Source organism: Pelecanus crispus, chromosome 6 (genome assembly GCF_030463565.1).
Source record: "Pelecanus crispus isolate bPelCri1 chromosome 6, bPelCri1.pri, whole genome shotgun sequence".
NCBI lineage: Eukaryota > Metazoa > Chordata > Aves > Pelecaniformes > Pelecanidae > Pelecanus > Pelecanus crispus.
In genome coordinates this window covers 19,223,563-19,244,840 of record NC_134648.1, presented here as the reverse complement: position 1 = coordinate 19,244,840, position 21,278 = coordinate 19,223,563, and the positions used below count along the sequence as shown (strand labels likewise).

Below are 21,278 nucleotides of genomic sequence, written 5' to 3'. Positions count from 1 at the left end.
CAGCCATCAGACACTGGCGGTATCACTCCCTGCTTCCAGCACCGCCCCAAATTTCTGCGGTGACAAGGCAGAGTTTGGGCTGACTTTGCTGAATTGGCAACGAAGGAAGAAGTATGCAAGCATAAATTTAATGTGACAGGGATGCCAGTGAAATTGCTCTTGGCCGTGTGCCTGGTGCTGCTCCCGTTGGTGCTGGGGGATGGAGCCACCCAAGCAGTATCCCCTCGCCCTGCCTGTCCTCCCTGCCACGTTGGAGCAGAGCCTCATTCATCCCCACCACCCCACACATTTCCTGGGCTCTCGCATGGTGCATTAAAACCACCGTGTGCCCCTGTGGGCCAACGAGCTGGTGTCCCGAAGTGCTGAGCTCACCAGGGATGGATGCAGCCATGCACCCGTCCCCTTGCAAGTGTCTGTCCCCTTAGGCACTAAGTGCCTGCAGCCACGCAGTCCAGCCCAGCATCGCTGCAGGGTTAACTTGAAGAAGTGAATTTGCCGGGGCACAGAGCTGGGCAGCGATGCCCACTGGCTTCTCACAGGCAGGAGGGCAGGTTTTGCTTCCTGGTCCTGCAGGGAGTTCCCCACTGGTTTTTTGCCTGCGTGAGCACCGCTTGGGTCAGCGGCAAGGTGGGGCCGCCCGGCTCCTGGGCTGGCAAAGCAGATTTTCCTGTTTTGGCTGTGCCGTGCAGCCACCATCCCTGCTGTGCCCTCAGCTCCGCACCTGGCGGGTCCTGTCTCACCCCACAGTGTGCCCCTGCCACATGCGGCAGCTGGGCCCGGAGCCCACGCAGCAGGGAAGGGAGACTGAGGCTGGGAAGAAGACGCATTGGTAAGTCTGGTTTCGGGAGCCCAGTCAGCACAGGGTGGGAGCGAGAAGCAGGTCTCCCCCAGCCCCTTTTCCAGGAGCAGGGATGCTCAATGCTCCCTACAGAGTCCACCGAGGCTGCGCTGAGTCTCCCAGACTGCAGCAGGGCTGTCTCCATTGTCACCAAAACAGCAGCTCAGGTCACCCGGCAGGGCTGGGATGAGCTTTTTTTTTAAACCAGGGCCAATGTCAGACTAATGTGACACAGCCCATGGGGGTCTGGCAGGGAAAAAGTGCTGAGACACCTAATTCTGTGCTGGGTGGGTGCCTGCTTGTCCGTGCTGTTGTGCCCACCCACTGCCACAGCCCAAAACTGCAGCCCAGCACCTCTTAAATATCACAGACATATCACCAGCCACCAGTTTCCGTGTGTGGGGACAGGAGAAACCGATCATTAAAGTTGCTGGTGGTGAGACTGCGAGCGGAGCTGGAGTGTCCAACGGCACAGATGTCCCGGGTGGCCCTGGGCAAGTCACTTAACCTGCACCTCATTGCCCCAGCGATGATGCTGGAGGGATGACAGCAATTCCCACATCTCTCCAACTCTTTGCCCACATGCAGCAAAGCCCACTGTTGGAAAAATTAAGGCTCTTGCTGGCTTCGCAGGCTCAGCAGAGGGAAGTGCAGAGGTGGTTTCTCCCTGGGAGGATCCTTGTGCAAGGAGCCATGGCCCTGCAGGGTGGGCAGAACGCGTACAGAGCACAGGCAGAGCAAGGCAGCATTGGGCTCCTTGAGCAGGATCTGCTCAGATGCAGGGCAGACAGCTGGGGCAGCCAAGGCAGACAGACACATACCTGCCAGCCTCGGTCACAGCACCGGGGCTGGGTGGCTGGGTGCTGCCAGCACCGGCTCCCTGCGCACCTCTCCTGCTGCCGCTCCTCACCTGAAAGGAGGCAAGGAGGAAGTTTTGGCTATGAGGAAGTGTTCATGCTAGAATAAGAGCCTTGCTGTGGGGACAGCAGTAGTGAAAAAACATTCTGCTTTAAATTTGAAGCCTCCCCTTAAGTTGCGTCAGCATTGTCATGTGCATGGGTCACGCTTACGCAAAGTTTCTGAGCCAGCGTGACCCCAGCCTGGTGGTACCACTGCCACCTACAACACGGGCACCAGCCCTGCCGCAAGCCCAGGAGCGACCCCTCCTGCTTCTCAGCCCTGTGAGAGGGGGAAAATAGCTGAAAAAGGGTGTTAGCTAATAGTGGGGTTTGTCTAGGACTGAGCAAACCCTTCAGCTCATGCTGCGTGGCCAGGGAGGAGCCAGCATAAAGCAGCTCTTGTTTCTTTTTCCCCTACAGGCGGGTGATTCCTCTTCTCAAAAACAAAGGAAAACTCCCTAATCCCTCTCTCCGCTCGAGGGGCCGGCTGGCGCAGAGCCCTCCCTGCCCACGGCTCTCTCCTGATCCATTTCACACCTCATTGCCAAAGTGGCCAAGCCCTAAAGCTTACTCTGTGCTCTATGTTTTAATTGTGTTTGCTCTCATTAGAGCCCTGGGCCGCTGGCAGCACACGAGCTACTGGAAAGGAAATCCCCACCCTGTTAATTTTGCTTGCGTCCCCAGGTCACCCCAGCTTAGCCATGGCGGTGGCAGCCAGGAAAGGCAGGACGACGGCCTCCCCCCTCACCGGCAGCCCCGTGGCCATCGCCACCACGGCTCGGCCAGGCTTCCTGGGTGGCTGGCTTAGCCGGATCCCATGTGAGTATGGCAGCGCTTGCCCTGCTCTCTCAGGCAGTGTTACTCAGGGGGGCTCCTGGACTTGAGACTGTGTATCCACTTCTCCCTCCCTCCAAATTTCTTTTTCCAGCCGGGTCCATTGGGGTGGGGATGCTGCAGAGTGGTACCACGCCATTCCAGGAGTGTAGGGTATCCTTGCAGCCCATTTGGGGAATGGTCTCCAGCTGCAACCTCCCTGCACAGGGCCTGTCCAGGATTATAGGTGCAATTTTGAAAGTACAACTCCTTAACGCTGAAGCACCAGGAAAGGGTTTAAATGCACTCTACATGTTTTTGCTTGGGTTTAACTGTTCTGTCCATCTCCGCTCCCTGAACATTGCACCAGTATCCAAATGGGTGCTCATTGCTGTGGCTGTGGCAGTGGCTGTTCTCCTCCTCCTCTTCCTCATCTGCATCATCAGGTGCTGCTGTGGCAAGAAGAAGCCCAAGAAGAAGGAGAGAGTCAGCTTGCATGCTGTCAGCGGCTCCAGCACGGCCTGCCTTGTGCGTCCTTCTTTTCCCTCTCCCCCACCTTCTTCCTCCCTGGAGGTTTGCTGCCGTGCTGCCCAGTCCTGGGGGTGGTAGGAGCACGGCATGGCCGGGGATGTGGCTGAGAATGTCCTGAGGGTAGCAATGCTCTCTCTGCCGCAGGTCCAGCCCGAGATGGAGGACCTGGAGCGGAGCGCGGAGCAGACAGGACGAGGAAAGCTGCAGTACTCCCTGGAGTACAACTTCCGTGCGCAGGAGGTGGGGATGCTTGCAGCCGTGGCATGGCAGGGAAAAGGCTTTGCTCTTGCATGGACCCTCTTTTTTGCCCACTGTGGTGGACCATACCTTCTTGTACCTCCCCCCGGCCTGCAGCCTGCCAGCTCTCATGCCCACATGGCACGGAGGTGTCCTCCCTGCTGCACTTGCTTGCTTCCCACTGAGCCCCCAGTCATCTGCCCCACCCTCCTCCACCTGGTGACCTTGTGCATCGCTCCTTTTAAGCTGAAAGTCGGTGTGAAGCAGGCAGCTGAGCTGAAGGCCATGGACAGCGGAGGCACATCCGATCCATACGTGATCGTCTACCTAACATCCGATATGAAGAAGAAGTATGAGACCAAGGTTTACCGCAAGACCCTGAACCCCATCTTCAATGAGAGCTTCACTTTCCAGGTAGGAAACTACCGCTGATTATGGGTTTTTTGGTCCCATCAAGAATGTTGTATGGGCACTGCTCCCCAGGCACAAACCTCTTCAGGCAAGGAGATGCCTTTGCAACCGGATGGGAAGTGTCAGAGAGAAAGACCTATCATTGCATCTGCTGCCCTGTCCTGTGGGGCAGGGCTGCCACTGAGGAGTGAGTCCAGGCTTTTGGGTCCTCCCCAGGTACCCCAGGCGGAGGTGCCTGAATCCACACTGGTGATGCAGATCTATGACTTCAACCGCTTCGCCAAGCATGACATCATCGGTGAGGTCCGGCTGCCCCTGGCCAGTGTCAACCTGCAGCATGTCATTGAACAGTGGAGTGAACTGGTGGCAGCCAGTAAAGTGGAGGTTGGTCCTGGCGGTTGGGAAACTCTGCAAGGAGGAACGTGCTGTTGCTTTTGCTTTGCTTGCCACCACCCCAAGAAGCAGCCCCCTGGGGACAAGCATGAGGGTGGGTGACACCCGAGAAACTTGGGTCCAGCCTGGTGCTCCAGCCCCAGGTGAGCCAGCTCCTCTGCCCAGTGCTCACTGCTGGCATCTCTCCATCAGGAAGAGCAGCTGGGCGAGATCTGCTTCTCACTGCGCTATGTCCCCAGCACTGGCAAGCTAATGGTGCTCATCCTGGAAGCCAAGAAGCTGAAGCGGATGGACTCCCATGGGCTCTCAGGTCAGCAGGGACTCCTCATGCTCTGATCTCCCTACCCCTGCCCAGGCCTTAATGATAGCACCCAGAGCTGCAAAGCCTTGAAAACTCTTGATGCAGAGACCTGCTTCCCTCTCCCACCACCGTACGCAGCACCTGGCTGGCTCCCAGCTGTCCCCAGCACAGATACTCCAGCTTTGGGCAGAGCTGGAGGTATCTCTGAGGAGGGGATGTTATGGCTGGGTGGTACAGAGAGCTCATGGCAGGGGGAGGTGAGCTCTGGGGTGGCTAGCAAAAGGAAAAGGGGTGGATGCTCACCACAAAGAGTGACAAGTGGGATGCTGTGCTCTGCTCGGAAATGGCTCAGGGAAGCTGTTTCATGGCTGAGCTCCTCAGTCAAAAATTGTCACTTGTGTCAGCCATGTCCTCTCTCTCCTCAGATCCTTTTGTCAAGGTGCATCTCATCCTGAACAGGAAGAAATGGAAGAAGAAGATGACAAGTGTGAAGAAAAACACCTTAAGCCCTTACTTCAATGAGGTGTTTGTTTTTGAGGTGCCTTTCAATCAGATCCAGGTGGGTTTCCCTGTAGCGCCCAGGGCTGGGCAGTTTCCTGCTGTGGCAAGCCCCCTCCCACTGACTCTCTTCCTTGTGTCTCCCCTCCCAGAATGTGGACGTGGTCATCTCCGTCTGGGATCATGACAAAGTGACCAAGAATGAGCCCATTGGCAAACTCTTCCTGGGCTGCCGGGCCACGGGCAACCAGCTGCGGCACTGGTCTGACATGCTGTCCAACCCACGCCGGCCCCTCGCCCAGTGGCACAGCCTGCAGCCCCCAGATGTGGTCGACAAAGCCCTGGGGCTGAAGTCCCACCTCAAGATGCCCCTGCCCCTGAGATAGTGGGGGTCTCCTCCTCCACCTGGGGGGCAGGATGGAGGGCTTGCAGAGGGGTGAGGGGCTTCTGCTCAGCAGCATCTAGACATGTTGGTCCCAGCTCAATGTCAGCAAAGAGGGGACTGGGGGCTCTTTTTGACCAAGAGATGATCTGCCTGCTGGTGCAGCTCATGCCATGTGTAATGCCTGGAGCAGGGCAGCTCAGCACCCCAGGGCAAGGCTGGGCACGGAGCAGAGGATGCTAGAGGGGACAGCGTGAGTGCAGGAGCCAGCTCATCCCAGCCGCTTGCGGGCCAAGGGGACAAATACACAGAGCTTCAAGCTCATGCAAAAAAAACCGAGTCCATTGATATTTTTAAAGCAGAGGATTAATGTGCTGGCAGCCTGGGGTGGGAAACTTCTTTGGTTGTGAATAACTCGGCAAGAGGTGAGGTCTTGGGAAGGCTTTATCTGTCCTGTGACTGCTTTTAAACAAGACCAAGATCTTGAAGCACCCTAAGAGGCTTGAGAGGAGAGAAGGGGGACAGGCTGGTGAGGAAAGTGTTGGAGATACAGGACTAGCTCTTTAGTGCGTCTGCGATAAGCATGCTCTGTGTCCTGGCTAGAGGCTAAATGAGACAGCAAAAGCAGCCACTGGTTGCCCACATGGCTTCACTCTTAGCCCACTCCCAGCCCGTGCTGACTCGTGCACCCCAAGATGTGATTTCAGGGTATGGGAGTCACCAGTGACCATCCCCATGGATCATGTAGATGAGGATGCGCAGTGTTGGCTCCATCCAGCCCACATGGTTCTACAGTACTAGCACAGCAAGGTTTGCACCCCCGGCACCTGGAGGTGCTGCCAGGATGGAGGGGCTGAGGCTCTTGCATTCATGCCATGATCACACTACCCTGATCAAGGCTGGGTTGCAGCCCTCATGTCACTTCTGGGCAGGTTTCTTGTAATCTGAGAGGTTTTTGTGGCCATATGTCCTGCCCTGCCCTGCTTCATGGGGCCGTGGGATAGGGGCTATGTAAGTAAAGATCCTCCTAGAAGGATTGAGGGCATTGGAGAGGTGCCACTGTCCCTACCTGTCCTTGTGTATGCTGCAGTTTGGGGCGGCTTGAGGGCAGCTCCTCTGAGCTATCTGCAAGAGGAAGCTCACTGCATCGGGCTGGAGGAGGGAATCGCCCTTGCTCTGAAATACTTCTGCTACAGAGCAACCATAGCACACAGAAGAGTTGGGCTCATATTATGGGATTTTGGCCTGAAAGGCAAAAGTAATTTGCACCGTGGGGAGCTGCTGGCACAACACTAATAGCTATCAGCCAGGCTTTAGAGGGGAGACAGCCCAGTGCATTAATGAAGAGCCATTAATATTGAAAAGCAGTTAATCTGCAATTACTCAGAGCTCCACCGAGCGACCATCTGAGAGTTAAACAAACATGGTGAAGCTGAGGAAGATTATGAAAACTCTCGATAGAGATTAATGACCTGAGCTTAACCATAAAAAGCTGCTGCGTCTGCTTCTTGATAAATATTCTCCAGGCTTCGCCATGGCTGTGAGGAGGGAAGAAATGACAGGGTGAAACAGCATCTGCTGGTGACAGCTAATGAGATGGAGGAGGAAATCAGTCACCTGAGAAAGACTTGTAAAGGGATGCTTTAAAGACTCAACCTTCAGGCTCAGCCTTAAATCAGGTTGGAACTGGCTGTACAGAAGGGAACATCTCTGAATTGGGTTTGGGGTCCCAAATCCATGGCCAGGTTGGTTTCTGGTGATGCTGTGTGGTGATTTAGGGCCATGCAGGACCCAGAAGGGGTTTGGAGGTGCTGAGAACAGGCATTTCCTTTGTGTCAGAGAGGGGGTGCGTGTGTGTGGAGGCGGGGGGGGGGGGCATGGGTGCGCTTTTTCCAGCCCCCTTTTTTGAAGTCGTGGCCTTGAGGTTCACTGCACAATTTACAGGGCCAGGCATAAAAGCACATGCATATTAGTCCCAAAATGGACACAGCTGAAGAAAGTGCAGGGACATCCTGTCCTTGAGAAAGGTAACCCCCAACACCAGTGCCCACCGCCCCTCTCTCCAGCTTTGGCCTCGCTCAGAGCCCAAATTGCCAGCACAGTCGCAGGTGAGCAGAGCCAGCAAGGGAAGCCCGTGGCACTTTTTGGGGGGAAGCCGGGGACCCTGGGAGGAAGTGCCTGGCTGGGCAGCTCCAGGCAGCCTGGGCTGATCTTTGGTGCTGTAAAACTCAGCAAACTGATTTATTTGCTCAAGAGGGAGAGGCGAGCGGGTAGGAATGATCTCCACCCAGCTCCCGTTTTTAATGCACCACCAAGGCTGCTTTCTTCCTCCGTCATTGCTTTTCCTTCTCAACCTGCCTTGTGCTCTTACACCAAGGCTTTGAGCACTCTCCTACCCTGGCAGGATCCTTTTTGTATCTGCTGGCATTTTAAGCAGGGCTGGTGGAGCTGGGCTTTGTTTCATGGCTTATTTCACCCAAAGTGAACACAGCCCTCTCGGGACCCTGTTCACAGGAAGGAGGATGGCCCCATCTCACGGGCAAGCATCTCCTTTTCACCTTGGCCTTGGCAAGGCCAGTTGTCCCCCATCCACCAACGACAGATGTCTGAGCATCTCTTGCCTGACTCATGCTCCTCGTGTACCTGGAGGGCCTGGAGCAAGAGGGTTCCCCAGTGGAAGACGCAACAAGTAGACAAATTAAAGGAGGGGGAAACCAACTCCTCCTCAGCTTGCATCTGTGCTGGATTCCTCCGTCTGCATCTAGAGGGCAGGGCAGGTACTTGCTCCAAGCTGGGTGTCTGTGTCATCTAGTCTGTGGCCCTGTAGAGCTTCACCAGCCAAGATTTCTTCTTCTGGAGATGGAGCATGTGTGTGAGAGGGAGAGAAAGCTGTGATGCTCTGGTGCAAGCCTGTTCCCATTGCCACAGAGCCAGCTGGCACCTGAGCGGTGATGCTGGAGGTGTTCGCGTGGCTTTTTCCAGGAGGCAGGAGCCAGCCTGATCCTGCACCACAGGGGCAAAGGGGGTTTTGCTGGTGCATTAAGGGGGGCAAAAGCAGGTATCCAAAGCCAGTCTGCATGGTGCAAGGTGTCTGGGTGGCGGGTGGGGAGTTTGTTCCTCTGCTTCATGTGAGGGACAGTCCCTCTGCATTTAATTAGCAACTTCGCAGGATGGTGGCAAGGAAAAAAGCAGAGCTTGGGCCAGACAGAGGTCTGTTAAAGCAGACAAGAAGTATTGAAAACTGAGGTGTTTGCTATTCAGATCTATAATGTCAATTATTTACATCCAGATCCAAGACTTCTGACCTCTGGAAGCCCCTCCCAAAGTGAATTATTCCCTGATTTAGTGATTTCTAAGATACTTGTCCTTGCACTTCAGGAAATCAAACAGGATAGCCGCACCAAGAAATGGCTGAGCCTTATATGTGCTTGTTGCCACTCATCTGCTGTGAGACAAAAATGATTATGGGCCGTCATCATTCAGCCTGGGTATGCACTGGCTGTCCTCCAGCCACAGATTTTTTGGCTAGTCTCACTGTTTTTAAGAGCTGGAGAGTATCTAAGCTTTTCTCACAAGGAGCAAGCGTGCCTGTTTTATAAATATTCGATAACTAGCATCATTCTGTCACACAACTTTATGGGGAAACGTGTGCTTTGCCATGCAACGGTTCCATTTGAAAAGCCCCGGCTCCTGGATTTGCAGGGTCTTATGCAGGTTTGCAGCTTTTTTTTTTTTTTAAAGCACATTTTTATCCTTTGTGGTTGCAGAGGCGGTGGTGGGGGATACATGAGGACGCCTCCAGGCTCAAAACCCAGAGGCAAAGCGAGAGGATGGTTGGCTTTTGTTCGAGGCTCTTGCAAAGGAGCGGGGTGCCGGCAGCCGCCCGGCCACGCCAGCCTCCCCCCGCCCGGAGCCCCGCCACGTGCCGCTCGCTCCCGGGGGGACCGGGGCCACGCTTCCTACTGAAACTACATCTCCCAGGCTGCCCGGCACGCTGCCCCGCCGCCGGCTCCCCGGGGAGGGATGCCTGGGGGAGACGGGGACAGCCGCCGGCCCCCGCCGGCCCCCGCACCCTGCCCTCGGCTACGGTAAAGCTCCGCGGCGCGGGCGGGGGGACTGTGCTGAGGGGTCCTGGCGATGCGGGACGGCTGCAGGTGGCCTCTGGGAAACTCCGGTGGGAAAGGGGGGTGCTGGGAAGGGGTGCTGGGAGAGCCCCCCCGCCGGGCGCCGGTGGGAGAGGGGTGGAGGGAAGAGGTCGTGCCTGGGTACTGGGGTCTCAGGGGGAGGTGCACGGGAGGGAGGGGAGGGGAGGGAGGCTTTGTGCTGAAGCTGGCGGGGTGGGGGGAGCAGGAGGGGAGCTGCCTTTCGGGGTGATTGCTTCCTCCTCTGCCCTGGCCCAATCTGCTGTGGATGTGACTTTCAGTTTCTCAGAGGGAGGCAAGGAGCCCTGCTCCTATCCCCACCCTCATCTCTACTCCTTTCCCTATCCCCTTTTTCCTATACCCTTTTTCCTGCTCCCTTTTTCCAGCCCCCTTTCCCCTTTCCCCTACCCCTACCTCTTTTCTCTGCCCCGTTGCCCCTGCCCCAACCGCTGCTGCGGCTCTCGCATCTGGGACTGTTCATGTCCCAGACTGGGTTTGTTTTGCTTCTGCTGGTGACACAGAGGTGTTTTTAGGACTATTTTGCATCCCGGTGCACCTTTCACTGCCGTGGACAGGAAGGGAGGAGGGTTTCCCTCGTGGGGAAGCAAGCCTCCTGCCCCAAACAGTCCTGTCCCAGGAACAGGACTGATAACGCGTGTGCAGAGATGCTCCCTGATGGCTCCTTCCATTTGAACTTTGTGGGCAGACCTAAAAAACCTAAACCTCCCATTTCCCCATATTTCAGGTCTCGGCAGGATGGAGCCAGGGGAGAAACAGCACAAGGATTTCATCGCTGTCACGCTGCCAGGCAAAAGATGCCTCCCGAAGAAGATTGGTGTTACGGGTGAGCGGATGCCCATCTGTGATGACTTGTTGCATGTCAACAAGACAGGGATTTCTCAACCAGCCTTGGTAGCTTCACACAAAGGTGATGAAACCTGTGCAGGCACTTACTGCAGTTCAATTTGAGCAGAAACAAGCACGAAGTCAGTTAGGAATAGGAGTTCAGCTGAGCTGGAATGAGGTGTTGACCCGCAAACACCCCAACCCATATCTTATTTTAAGTCCTGTGAGCAGTGTCTGGGAAGATGGTAGTTTTGCAAACAAGTGTTTCATCACCGTGCTCATAAACATGGACATTGCAGATGTCTCCGTCTGAGTCAGGTATCTGGGGGCAACAAGCCCTCTGTGGGAAACGGGCACTTTGAGTAGTGAATCATTCATTGTTCCTTTAGGATGAGAAGAATTGCACACTTGGAAGAGCCAGTTTTCATTGCCTGTGAAGGAGCTGGCTGGCTCAGGTAGAGGCTTCTGCCCAGCCGGCATCTGGGTTTGCCCTGGATGGAGGCCATTTTCCTCTTAACTTACATAAAAGTCAGAGCAGTTTTGTCATAGGAGCCTGAATTTTGGTATGAAGGATGTCACTTAAGACAGCCCAGTTAAAACACTTGGCCTTGGTGTTATAAAAAGCTGGTTGGGAACTTTACTGTGGATATGACAAAGGACACATTCACATCTGCAAAGGCCAGAAACAAAATCCTCTGAAGGTCTCTGCTTTAGTTGCACTCATCCCATACCACCCGTGACTTTTGGGTATGTGCTAAACTCAGGTCTGGCTCTCACATACACCCTGAAGTAAGCAGCATGGGGGATGGTGTTGAAAGATGCTCGGTGGGGTTGGGTGTTGAGTTTTCCTGGCTCAGTCCTCTCCTGGTCTGAGCTCATCCCCTCTCTTCCCAGGCCTGATTGTGAAGCACCTCCAGAAGACCTTCCAGAGGCCCATCACCTTGCAGCTTTCTTCTCCCATGTCTCTCTCTCAGTGTTGTGCAGGTATGTGAGGCTGCTGAGGGTCTTCATAGCTCCCAGCATTTTTATAAAATGTGGTGTCTGGGGTTACACAGCACTTGCAAAAAGCCAGTGGGCTTGAAATGGATAATTTCTGGAGAATCATTCCCTATGTGGTCACCAGTTTGTAGGGCAGTTGTTGACCTTGGGGAGAGAAGAGCTTTGTGCTTTATCGCTCATTTTTTTTTGAGCTCTATGGCCACTTTTTTTTTAACTAACACAATGTTCTTGCTGCTGCTTCGTTTTGGCACAGAGAGCCTGAAAGACCTTTTGAGAGTGAAGACATGTTGCAACCATACTCATTTGAGCACACAGAGGTCTCAGCCTGTTCTGCAGACATGTTCTGGGTCATGTCCTGGTCTTTAGCAGAGTTTGAGGATGTGCAGACACACAGAGGATTGTGATCAGGTGTCAGGTCACTGCGGTAATACTATTCAGGGGCAGGCTCAGTGGGAATGCTGGAGGGATCACCTCAGCTGCTGGAGTCCTGGGCCTGGACCACCATTGGGCAGAGGTGTTGGCTGTTGGCTTTCTAGAGGGCCTGCCAACTCAGCCTGGGGCTGTGGAGAAAAGGCCAGGCTGTGGCAGTGTCTGAGGCACCTTCTGGTCCAAGTGTCCTGGGTGGAAGTGGGCAAAGCTCCTATGAGGAGTAGGGTCTGCACCTGGGGCTGAGCTGGGAATGGAACGAACCTAACTCTGGCTGTGAACACAGCCTCTCCATCGCTGGAGACTGAAGCCCCCAGGTGCTACCGTGGTCAGAAGAGGTTTCATCCAGAGGGGTTTTCTGTTATTTGTCCTCTCCCTGCAGCTGCTCTTCACCCCTTTGTGTTTTCAGTTTGAAATGCCGTCCTTCCTCCTGGCTCCAGCTTGCAATGAGTTGCAAAGCCCTCCAGCAGTCCACACTGAAGAGTGTCCCTCTGGAGTGGAAGAGATCATTAAAACGCTTTGTTTCTCTTCAAGGCCAGTGTTTATATCAAAAGGACCTGCGTGTGAGTATTTGCCTGTGTCCATATGGAGTTGTTCTGTTCTTACAGGCTCTTGTCCAAACTTGGTCATCAGTAAAAGTGAAGTGCATGAAGAGAAGGGTGAGGATGTGGTGTCTGTAGCTGTGCAGCCCGGCAGGACACACCGGTCACTCTGCTTAGCACCATCAGCAGGAGGGGACAACTGCTCCAGCAAGTTGGCACCCCAGGACTGTAAGAGCGGTCTGCAGGTCCAGGTGAGCCTTTACGGTGTGTTTGTGCCTGTCCCAGGGGAACAGGATGGCTAGGTATTTGGGCTGGTGATGTGCAAGGTCTTCAGGGCCCCTAGTGTCTCCAAGTGCTGCCTTGGGCAAAAGCCAGCTGCCAGCTCCTGCCTCCTTGTTCATGCAACTGGAGAGCTGAGTTTCTGTGATCTCACCAGTCCTTTCCATCTTTTTGCAGATGGAAGAGGCTGAGAGTGGAGGGGCAGCCCACAGCATGGGGTCCCTGGTGCGAGCATGCCATTCTTGTGCTCTCAGATCCAGTCCCACCCCTGCTTGTCCCCTGCCTTGTCCAGCAGACTCCCCTTCCAAGGCCAAGCTCTCCAGCTGCTTCTCTGTCTTCTTGCTGCTATCACGGGGCTCCAAGCCCGATTCCAGCTCCCTGCTCCATGCCAGCTCCAAGAAATCCCTCAGGGGGAGCTGGAAGAAGAACCCACATACTGAGGAGGCCACTGGTCTGAAACCAGGAGAGCCTGCATGTTCCCCCTTCACAGGACCCATCATCGCTCGGATAACTGACTGCATCTACCTGGGGAACCTGAACGCCGCCTACAGCGGGCGGGCGCTGTGCACCAACAGCATTGACAGCATTATTGACATGAGCAGCCTGCCCAGTGACCACAGCCTGAGTGTCATCCCCTGCACATGCCAACGGGGAGGGTTCAGGCACAGCTGGTCACGCCTCAAGGTCGACATCCAGGCTCCGCTCCATGAGGGTCATCACAAAGTGGGGCAACCCTGCTTCCGGGACATCAATGAGTGCATCGAAGCCTCGCTGGAGAAAGGGAAGCGTGTCCTCATCCACTGCAGGGATGGTTACTCTCTAGGTCCTACTTGCGTCATTCAGTACCTGATGGTCAAGCACAGCATGAGGCTGCTGGCAGCCTATGAGTTTGTGAGGGCACGGTACCCACTGAACATCCAGGAGTGCCATCAGGACCTGCTGGTGGGTTTGGAGATGTCCCTGCAGCCTGGGGGCATCAACATCACGTGCCTGAAGCACTCCCTGTCAAGGAAGATGGCATGGAGCTAAATGGACAGCGTGGCTGTGTTGTTTGGCAGTGGCCTTGAAGAGAAGCCAAAAGCCTTAACTCCATCTCATGGGTGAATGATGTGACTGTAGCTGTGGGGGACGTAGGACAGCACTGGCACAAGATGCAAAGGCGATGGCCTTCCTTTGTAGCAGTTCCTAAAGGCTGGTGTTGGCATAAGTAGAGCATGGGGAGCCCTTTTAGGGATACACTGGAGGTAGAGTGAGTGTTCTGGGCAGGATGGGAGCCATGTGCTTTGCTTTGGTCTGATGTGATTTTGGGAATGTAAAGGGAAGTCAGCCACTGGTTTGCTCAGCGGTTCTGCCTGAGCTTTTACCGTGAGCTCAGCTGCTGCTGAGGAGAAGACTTGGGTTTTTTTTGCTAACAGTGTCATCCCTGGAAATAAGACATGGTGTCATGTCACTCCGTAGTGCCTGTCCACTTGATGCTTGTAGGATGTTGAAGAGGAGGCAAGGTGTAAGGGTGTAGAAGGTGGCCATGAGGGACAGCTTGCATAGATCCATCAGCCTAGTCCTTTCAACACATGGTGGTTCCCTGGAGGAACCTGGCCCAGAAGTGCCACTTCTGAGCCTCTCTAAAGTATAGGGCAGAACCTCCTGTACATGCCAGGTCTTCCCTCTGTCTGGCCTCGCAGGATGGTGAAGGTGCTCTGGGAATGGTGGGCCATACTCATGGTGCATTCCTCTAGCACCAGTGGAGGGGAATGAGGGAAGGGAACAAGGTCACCTGCTCCACAGGAAAGGTACCCAAGTGTGAACAGTGTGTCCACTCCCGGCCCCTGTGCAATACCCTCACTCATACTTCATATGCATTGAGCTGAGCACCTCTGTGAAGGACTTGCCTGGAGCTTCCTTATGTCTTCCTTGAGTTTTTCTGCAAGGAACTTGTTCATTCATCACTCAAACACACTACTTCCTTTGGAAACCTCTGTTTTTCTTAATGTTGACCATAGCTCCTACTTTGGGATGTTTTTGTTTTCCTGTTGTTCCTGGTCCTCACTGGTTTTCTTCCTCATGACATTTTAGGTCTGGGGCCTCTTTATTTTTTTGGGGAACTGCCCTACAGTTTAACCTCTGTGCAAGGCAGCTCCAAGGAAAGCCTTATCCAGACTCAGAGGCTTAACTTTCTGCTCACCCTATTACCACACCTCGCCATCCTGTCCTTCCATATCCTACAAACACATCTGCCTTAGCCAAATTTTTGCTCATGGGACTTCTTTCTTTGAACTTCTTTATTCAACTATTTCAGACCAACACTCTCCCATCACAAGGTGATAACCAAAACCTTGAACTCAGAGCAAATCTCTTTTGCTGTGCTGCACACCTGAACTCCAGGAGGTTCAGAAAGCCCTCACTTCACAGGGCTGAAGGAAACTCCTTGGGTGTGGGGAATTTTTGAATGGATCCAGTTTTGATCCCTCCACAAAGAGCTGAGCTGCTCTTTGGAGGACTGGTGGGTCTGCAGTGGCTGGAATGTGTGCAGCTACATAGGGAGCTAAAGAAAACTGCTGTAGAGACTTTGGAAAGAATAATAAAGAGTCAGTTTAACTCTAGAATCAACCATGGCTTATGGAAGTGGCACTGAGAGGAGAAGCAAAGTGGTTAAGCTGTCCCTGAATGGGTGATTTCTGCTGTTGGCTGTTGAGGGTGGCTGCTGTCTGTCTCCAAGTGTGCTTGCTTTGGTCTCTGTTATTTCATTTTCTGAGAAACTGGCTTTAGCTGGGACAAGCAGACATTTCTCCTGCCAAACTGTCTGTTTTTTGCTGAAGTCCAGATGGGAGATGGGTGCTGGGTGCAGTGCTGCCTCTACCAATGAGTCTTCCTCAGCAGCTGCAGCAAGGGATGGTCCTGGGGGGGCAGAAGCTGCTGAAGTTTAACCTCTGTGTTTACTAGGTCTGCCTGGAGCTGCAGACCCCTGTCTCCATTATTGCTCACCGCCCTGGGGATGTGGATGTGCAGGAGGTGAGTGAGGAGGATGGTTGGATCGGGCTGATCCTCATTACAGCTTTTCCCAAGCCCGGCTTCTTCACTAGGTGCTGACCCATAGCCATTGCAGGGAAGCCCAGATGAGGGGAAAACCAGCCAAATCCTCTGCTGAACTGCACCTTTGCTGTGCATTTCCAGGAGTCTCACAGTGGATTTGCAAGGGGGTAGCTTAGATCTACAGGCCAGCATACATTGACACTGAGATGCTCTTTACCCAAACTGTCTACCTCTTGACGTTTCAGAGGGACAAATCCTGAGCAGACCCAGCCTTGCCCACACTAGGGGTTTCTCCCTCCTCCACCTGCTACGTGAGCAAACCCCTGCAAGACACCAGCCCTGTCTCAAGTACTTGCTCTTCCTTCACCGGCATCTGCAGCATTACTTGCATCATGCTGAAGGTGGTGAAACAGGAAGCCTGCAGCAGCAGATTTGCCGCTATCTATGTAACCTCTGAGAGGTGCCTGGAAAACATTGTCAGGGCCACATCTGAATCAGCCTAAAAAATCCTGGCTGAAAGGGGAGGGAGCGCCTGGGCTGGGGGAGGAGGGAAGGAGCTGTTTGGGCTCCTGTCTCCATGGGATCCCCTACACACACACACTACATGTGCTGTGACTGGGGCTGGTGAATATTTCCAGCTACATTTCCACATGCCTCTCTCTCGGACCCACAGAAATATGGATCTGGGGCCTCCCACAGCAGATGTGGGGAGTTACCTTTCTTGCTGGTAATGTGGGGCTGCTCCCCCACGTTCTGCTGCCTCTACCCGGCCCCTGCACTGCATTGAGCCTTGGGGCTGCCCACAGTGGCTCCACAGGTTTGTTTTTTAAAAAACCTTAGTTGTGTTGAAATATTTCACATGGGGAGGAGCTGCAAATGCTTACTGTGTGGTAAGTAAGATCAAAAGAGCATGCTAACAATGGATGGCTTGCTCAGGGGTTGCTCTTGCACATGCTGTTGGTGGTGGATTGGGGGGTGCAGTCTCTTTTCCCTCTTCATTCCTGAAGGGCAGAGCTGCTCCTCAGCCCTTGGAGGTGAGTGAAGCTGTGCTCCTGACTATGGATATGCCACTCTATGTCTCCAACAGGAAATTTTATTAGAGGCCTTGCAGATGGATGGCTGTGCAGGGAGCCTGGGCTCCCCACAATCTTGAAGCCATATCCAGTGTTGCAGGTTGGTGGGAGGAACAGGGGGAGGAAGGCTCCCTCCTCGGCACTCCCAAGGAAGAGCACCTCCCCAGCTCCTCCGGGGTGGCTCTACTTTCCCACCACATGGGTAGATGTCCTCCTCCTCCCCACCCCTCTGTCCCCGGTGGCTGCCCTCTCCTCCGGGGCTGCCTGCCTGGCCTGCCCCAGCCAAGGGAGGTGCACAAGGGACTCTTGCACATCATTGGTCTGAGAAGGTCTCCATGCCCTTAAAGAGAAGGTGGATTTTCTGCTGAGCCACCCGAGAAGCCCTTTTATACCTCCTTACTCAGCCAGCTGCCTGCGGCTCACCAGTCCGTCCTGTCCAGCCAGCAGCACTCTCTGGTTTTCTCCTCCAGACTTGGGTGAGCCATTTTGCATGTCTCTTACTGACCCAGCTTGCTCTTAGGGGATAGCGGGGGAGCAGATACACTCACCTGAGTTTTAGAGAGGGAAACGCCAGGTGGGATGACCTGGTGGGAGAAATGGGCATGCTAATAAAACCTTCTCCATCCTTCGACTGCGGGAGAGGGTCCGTGCATCGGAAAGTCTCCCTCTGTCTTTTCCAGTGACCTTCTTTCTCCTTGGTTTCATGCCTTCCCCTCCCTTGGTTGGTTTTGCTCTCCGGATTGAGCGGCAAGGGCAAGCGGAGCCACAGGCTCCCTAACGCTGACCTCCCCAGGGCCATAGGACATGGGATCCTCGCCTGCAGTAACTCAGCGATGCTCCCTACTTACACCTGACCCGGTCTTTTCAGTGCCTTCCTCCCCCAAAAATGCCCTCAGACAGGGACAACATCCAAACTTACTGTGTACCCCCGTGCAGAACAGGTGATTTAAAGCCCATGTTGCAGGCAGCGAGCCGCAGCCTGGCGTTGTCCCCTCGCTTCCTCAGCGCTTGCAGCATCGCTGCCGCCAAAGTGGGTGCATGCGGGTGCGGAGCAGGGACACAAGTAAAAATAGCTGGCGTTCCTTGGCCGCCCTGTCCCTCAGCTGTAGCCCAGCCACCTGCGGTGGCTTTTGCTTCACATCACCCTGACCTCCCTGAGTCACGGGGGCTGGCACCGGGGAAAGGCTGCCGTCCGAGGAGACAGCTGCAGCTCCTTCTGCAGCTCCCTGACCATTTTTAGAAGCACTTTTCTTCCCCCCACCCCTCACCCCCCCAATAATGTGATGGGCCTGCACATTTTCCAGGATAAAGTTTCCTTGGTCCTGCAAGCTGTGCCTCCTCCCTCGGGCATGAGCCCCCGTTAACACTTCACCTCCCAGCAGAGCCTCCCAGGTCTGCAGATGGCTGTGTTTCAGGCGCTTGCCTGCTCTGCAAAGGACTAGCTTAGTTTGGGCTTGGCTGACTCGCCTGCATCCTTCCATTAGGAGATACAAGCAGGAGATAATTTTCTGCTACAAAAGTAAAATTCTATTTACAGGAAAATAATTTACAGCAAAACAAAGGCGCTCTTCCATCTCTTCCCTAATATGCTGCATTGTACCTGTAAAATTTCCACTTAAAGGAAATGCAGGGAATTGCCTGTGGAAACTCTTTCTGCCTTTACCAATTCAACAACTTTCAACCCCATTCTACGTTATCTGTGCTGAGGTTGTTGCAACAGGCTCCCCTGCCCCACACAATGGATGCATATACTGGCAGCAGCATCCTCTGAAGTCCTTTCTTGTCACCTGAGGTTGCTGCCTAGCTCTGTTCCCAGGGTGTTCCAACCCTCCGCAGGCTTTGGGGTATTTCCTGTTCATGGAGTGGGGCAAGACTGCATGGCAAAGTGAAGCAGTAAACTGAAAATAGCTTTTTCCTCCTCTTCCTTCATTGAATAAAATAGTTTCCTGGGGGTCAAACAAGAAACATGCCTGCAGGAATTATTGTCACAAATCTCTCTTGTGACCAGACCACTGCTGGTGCTGGGCAAGAAGTCCCCCGATGCTGAGGTTTGCATGGCTGTGCAAAGGCATGTGTTTGGCTCTTGTCCACAAATTGCAGCCTAGTTCCCCATATGATGAAAATTTGGAGAAGTTGGGAAATAAGAGCAAACCTGTTCCCCTTTTTTTTTCTAGAGGAATCTTGCTTTCTTTTTAAACTCAAGAAAGTCACCACCAGGATGAATAATTGTGAACCTTTTTTTTCCTTGGTTTTCATTGCAGGCTCTCAACCATCTAAAGCAAGATGTCTGAGTAAGTTCCCATTTTTCTGTCCCTAATATGTTGTTGGCATTTAAAAGCTTTTGTTCAACTGCCAACTTTTTTTGTTCTTTAAGATTCCTCTGCTTGTTTCTGATTGGGATGCTAACTGCCTTTTTCTCCCCTTTCTCTTCGTTCCCTTCCTTGTCCATCTTCTCTTCCTGAACAGTGAAGAGGTAAGTGTGTCTCGCTGAGGTCTTTCCTTTAGCAATGCTTATAGCATCAATCTTTGCTTCACCGTTCCTCCTTAGGAAAAGCAGCTGCTGGGGGCGGGGGTGGGGGTCGGGGCGGGGCGGCGGCGGCGGGCAGAAAGGTTCATGGCAAGGCTTTCTTGCTGACTCCTTCTGGTAAAGATGGGAAGTAGAAAAAAAATCCCTTTTGAAGGTCTTGGAGTAAGATGCTTTTTTGCCTCCTTTCCTGTTTCCCCAGCCGGCCACGAGATGGTGCTGCGAAGGCGGTGGTCCAGAGCCGCCTCTCCTCCAGCACCCACCTATCACCCATCCACCACCCAGCCCTTGGCCGAGCATCCTCTCGTCCTTCCCCACACCTAGCCCCTTGTTTTCTGCCCACCGAGCACTGCCAAATCGCTTCTCAAAGGCGATCTGGTGAGCCCTGGATCCAGGGCAGCGTGAGCAGGGTGGAGGTTGCATCCTTAGCAAGTTCTCCCTGGCTTCCGGCAGAGCCAGATTGGGGCTGTGCTTGAAGCCTGGGGATGGCTGGGGAAATGCAAAGGAAGGTGTGGGAGAGTTGTGCATGGCTTTGTCACTCCGTATCTCCTCTTAGCAAGTTGCTCCATCCTTCATCTCTGCTTGGCACCTCCCCATATGTCCAAAATACCACAAGCTCAAGCTTGTCCTCACCAAGAGAAAAGAGGATTTCAGGGACACAAAGAAACTCCACAATATGGTGCTGATATCCAACAGGTGCCTTGATTCCCCATCAAACCCAGTGCCCCCAGGGAAGGCTGGGAGGGCAATCTTTGCTAAGGTACCAGTTTTCAGACAGAGAATAAGCCCTGCGCTAACAGTGCTCAAGGGATCCACTCTCTCGTGGCTCATGGCCAGATTCATATGAACAAAATCCTGCTGGTTAATGGTGCGCTGCATCTATGAGCTGGATGCCTTTCCTCTGCAGAGCCCTTCAGCCCTGTCAGGAGGGCCTTAGCACCATTTGCATATGCAAAACAAGTCAGATTTTGTTACATCTCACTCTGCAGATCCCTATCCACTTCCTCTGTGCAGCACAGACACACACCCAAACGCTGCTTTCTTACTCCCCCACCACAGCATATCAGATGTCAGGGTGCACTTCCCTTGCCCTAGCCACACTCAGCCTTGCTCAGTCTTCTGGGCAAAATGCTGAGGAAACAGCGGCAATGCAGCAGCACATCAAGGTTCTGGTTTCTTATCATAGAATCATAGAGAATCATAGAATCGTTTAGGTTGGAAAAGACCTTTAAGATCATCCAGTCCAACCATTAACCTAACATTACCAAGTCCACACTAAACCAGTTAAGGGTAGACTAGACTAAACCATGTCCCAAAGTGCCACGTCGACCCGTTTTTTGAACGCTTCCAGGGATGGTAACTCCACCACCTCTCTGGGCAGCCTGTTCCAATGCTTGACTACCCTTTCTATGAAGAAATTTTTCCTAATATCCAATCTAAACCTCCCCTGGCACAGCTTGAGCCCAAGCTATTTTTTTGTTTTTTAATTTTTTTTTTTTAATTCTTTTATAAACAGGAGACCTGTTGCTGCTGTTCAGCACATCATGGGTACAGAAGGGCAGGCTTAGTCTTCCAGGCTCATCTGGCATCCCAGGGAAGAGGGAGCTAGTTTGTGTCTTGCAGCTGAAGCCTCATGGCCCCCCACCTCTCCTGGCCAGAGCAGCCTGCATAGGCACACATGGTTCTGTCTGTCCTGCAGCTGTGATGAACCCCCTACATCCTGGACCTGCCTCCCCAGTGCCCTAATGCAGCACATTGAAATACCCATAACTGCCAGGCTGGGGAAGAGTTGCAAAAGGGGTTGCTGTTTGGCACAGCGTCACCTTTAGTGTCACTTGCACTGGGTCTTTCAGCTCCAGAACTTATGCAGCCTTCGTGTTTTCACCTGCCTGGCTGTCCTTCTCACCATGTGTGCCAGGGACCACTCAGAAAGACATCCCACAGCTCCAGAGTGGCCAGGGGCATCAGGGCAGTTGAGTGCAAAGCAAAACACATGTCTGAGTGAAGAGGAAATTAGAGAAAAAGCTAAAAGTCCCAAGAAGTCAACTTTGAAGTTATATTTTATATGCACATCTTCAAATTCATCACCCTCATTATCTTTTCCTGAGGCACTT

General features: G+C 53.6%; 1 protein-coding gene across 1 annotated transcript; it reads left to right on the top strand.

The window, feature by feature from the left end:
- Positions 1 to 2,438: 2,438 nt before the first annotated feature.
- Positions 2,439 to 5,307, top strand: SYT8 (synaptotagmin 8). The gene is made up of 8 exons (XM_009493030.2): positions 2,439 to 2,556; positions 2,921 to 3,078; positions 3,226 to 3,321; positions 3,565 to 3,732; positions 3,946 to 4,113; positions 4,315 to 4,432; positions 4,849 to 4,982; positions 5,074 to 5,307. The coding sequence occupies exons 1-8, from the start codon at positions 2,439 to 2,441 to the stop codon at positions 5,305 to 5,307; spliced, it is 1,194 nt and encodes a 397-aa protein (XP_009491305.2).
- The last annotated feature ends 15,971 nt before the right edge of the window (positions 5,308 to 21,278 follow it).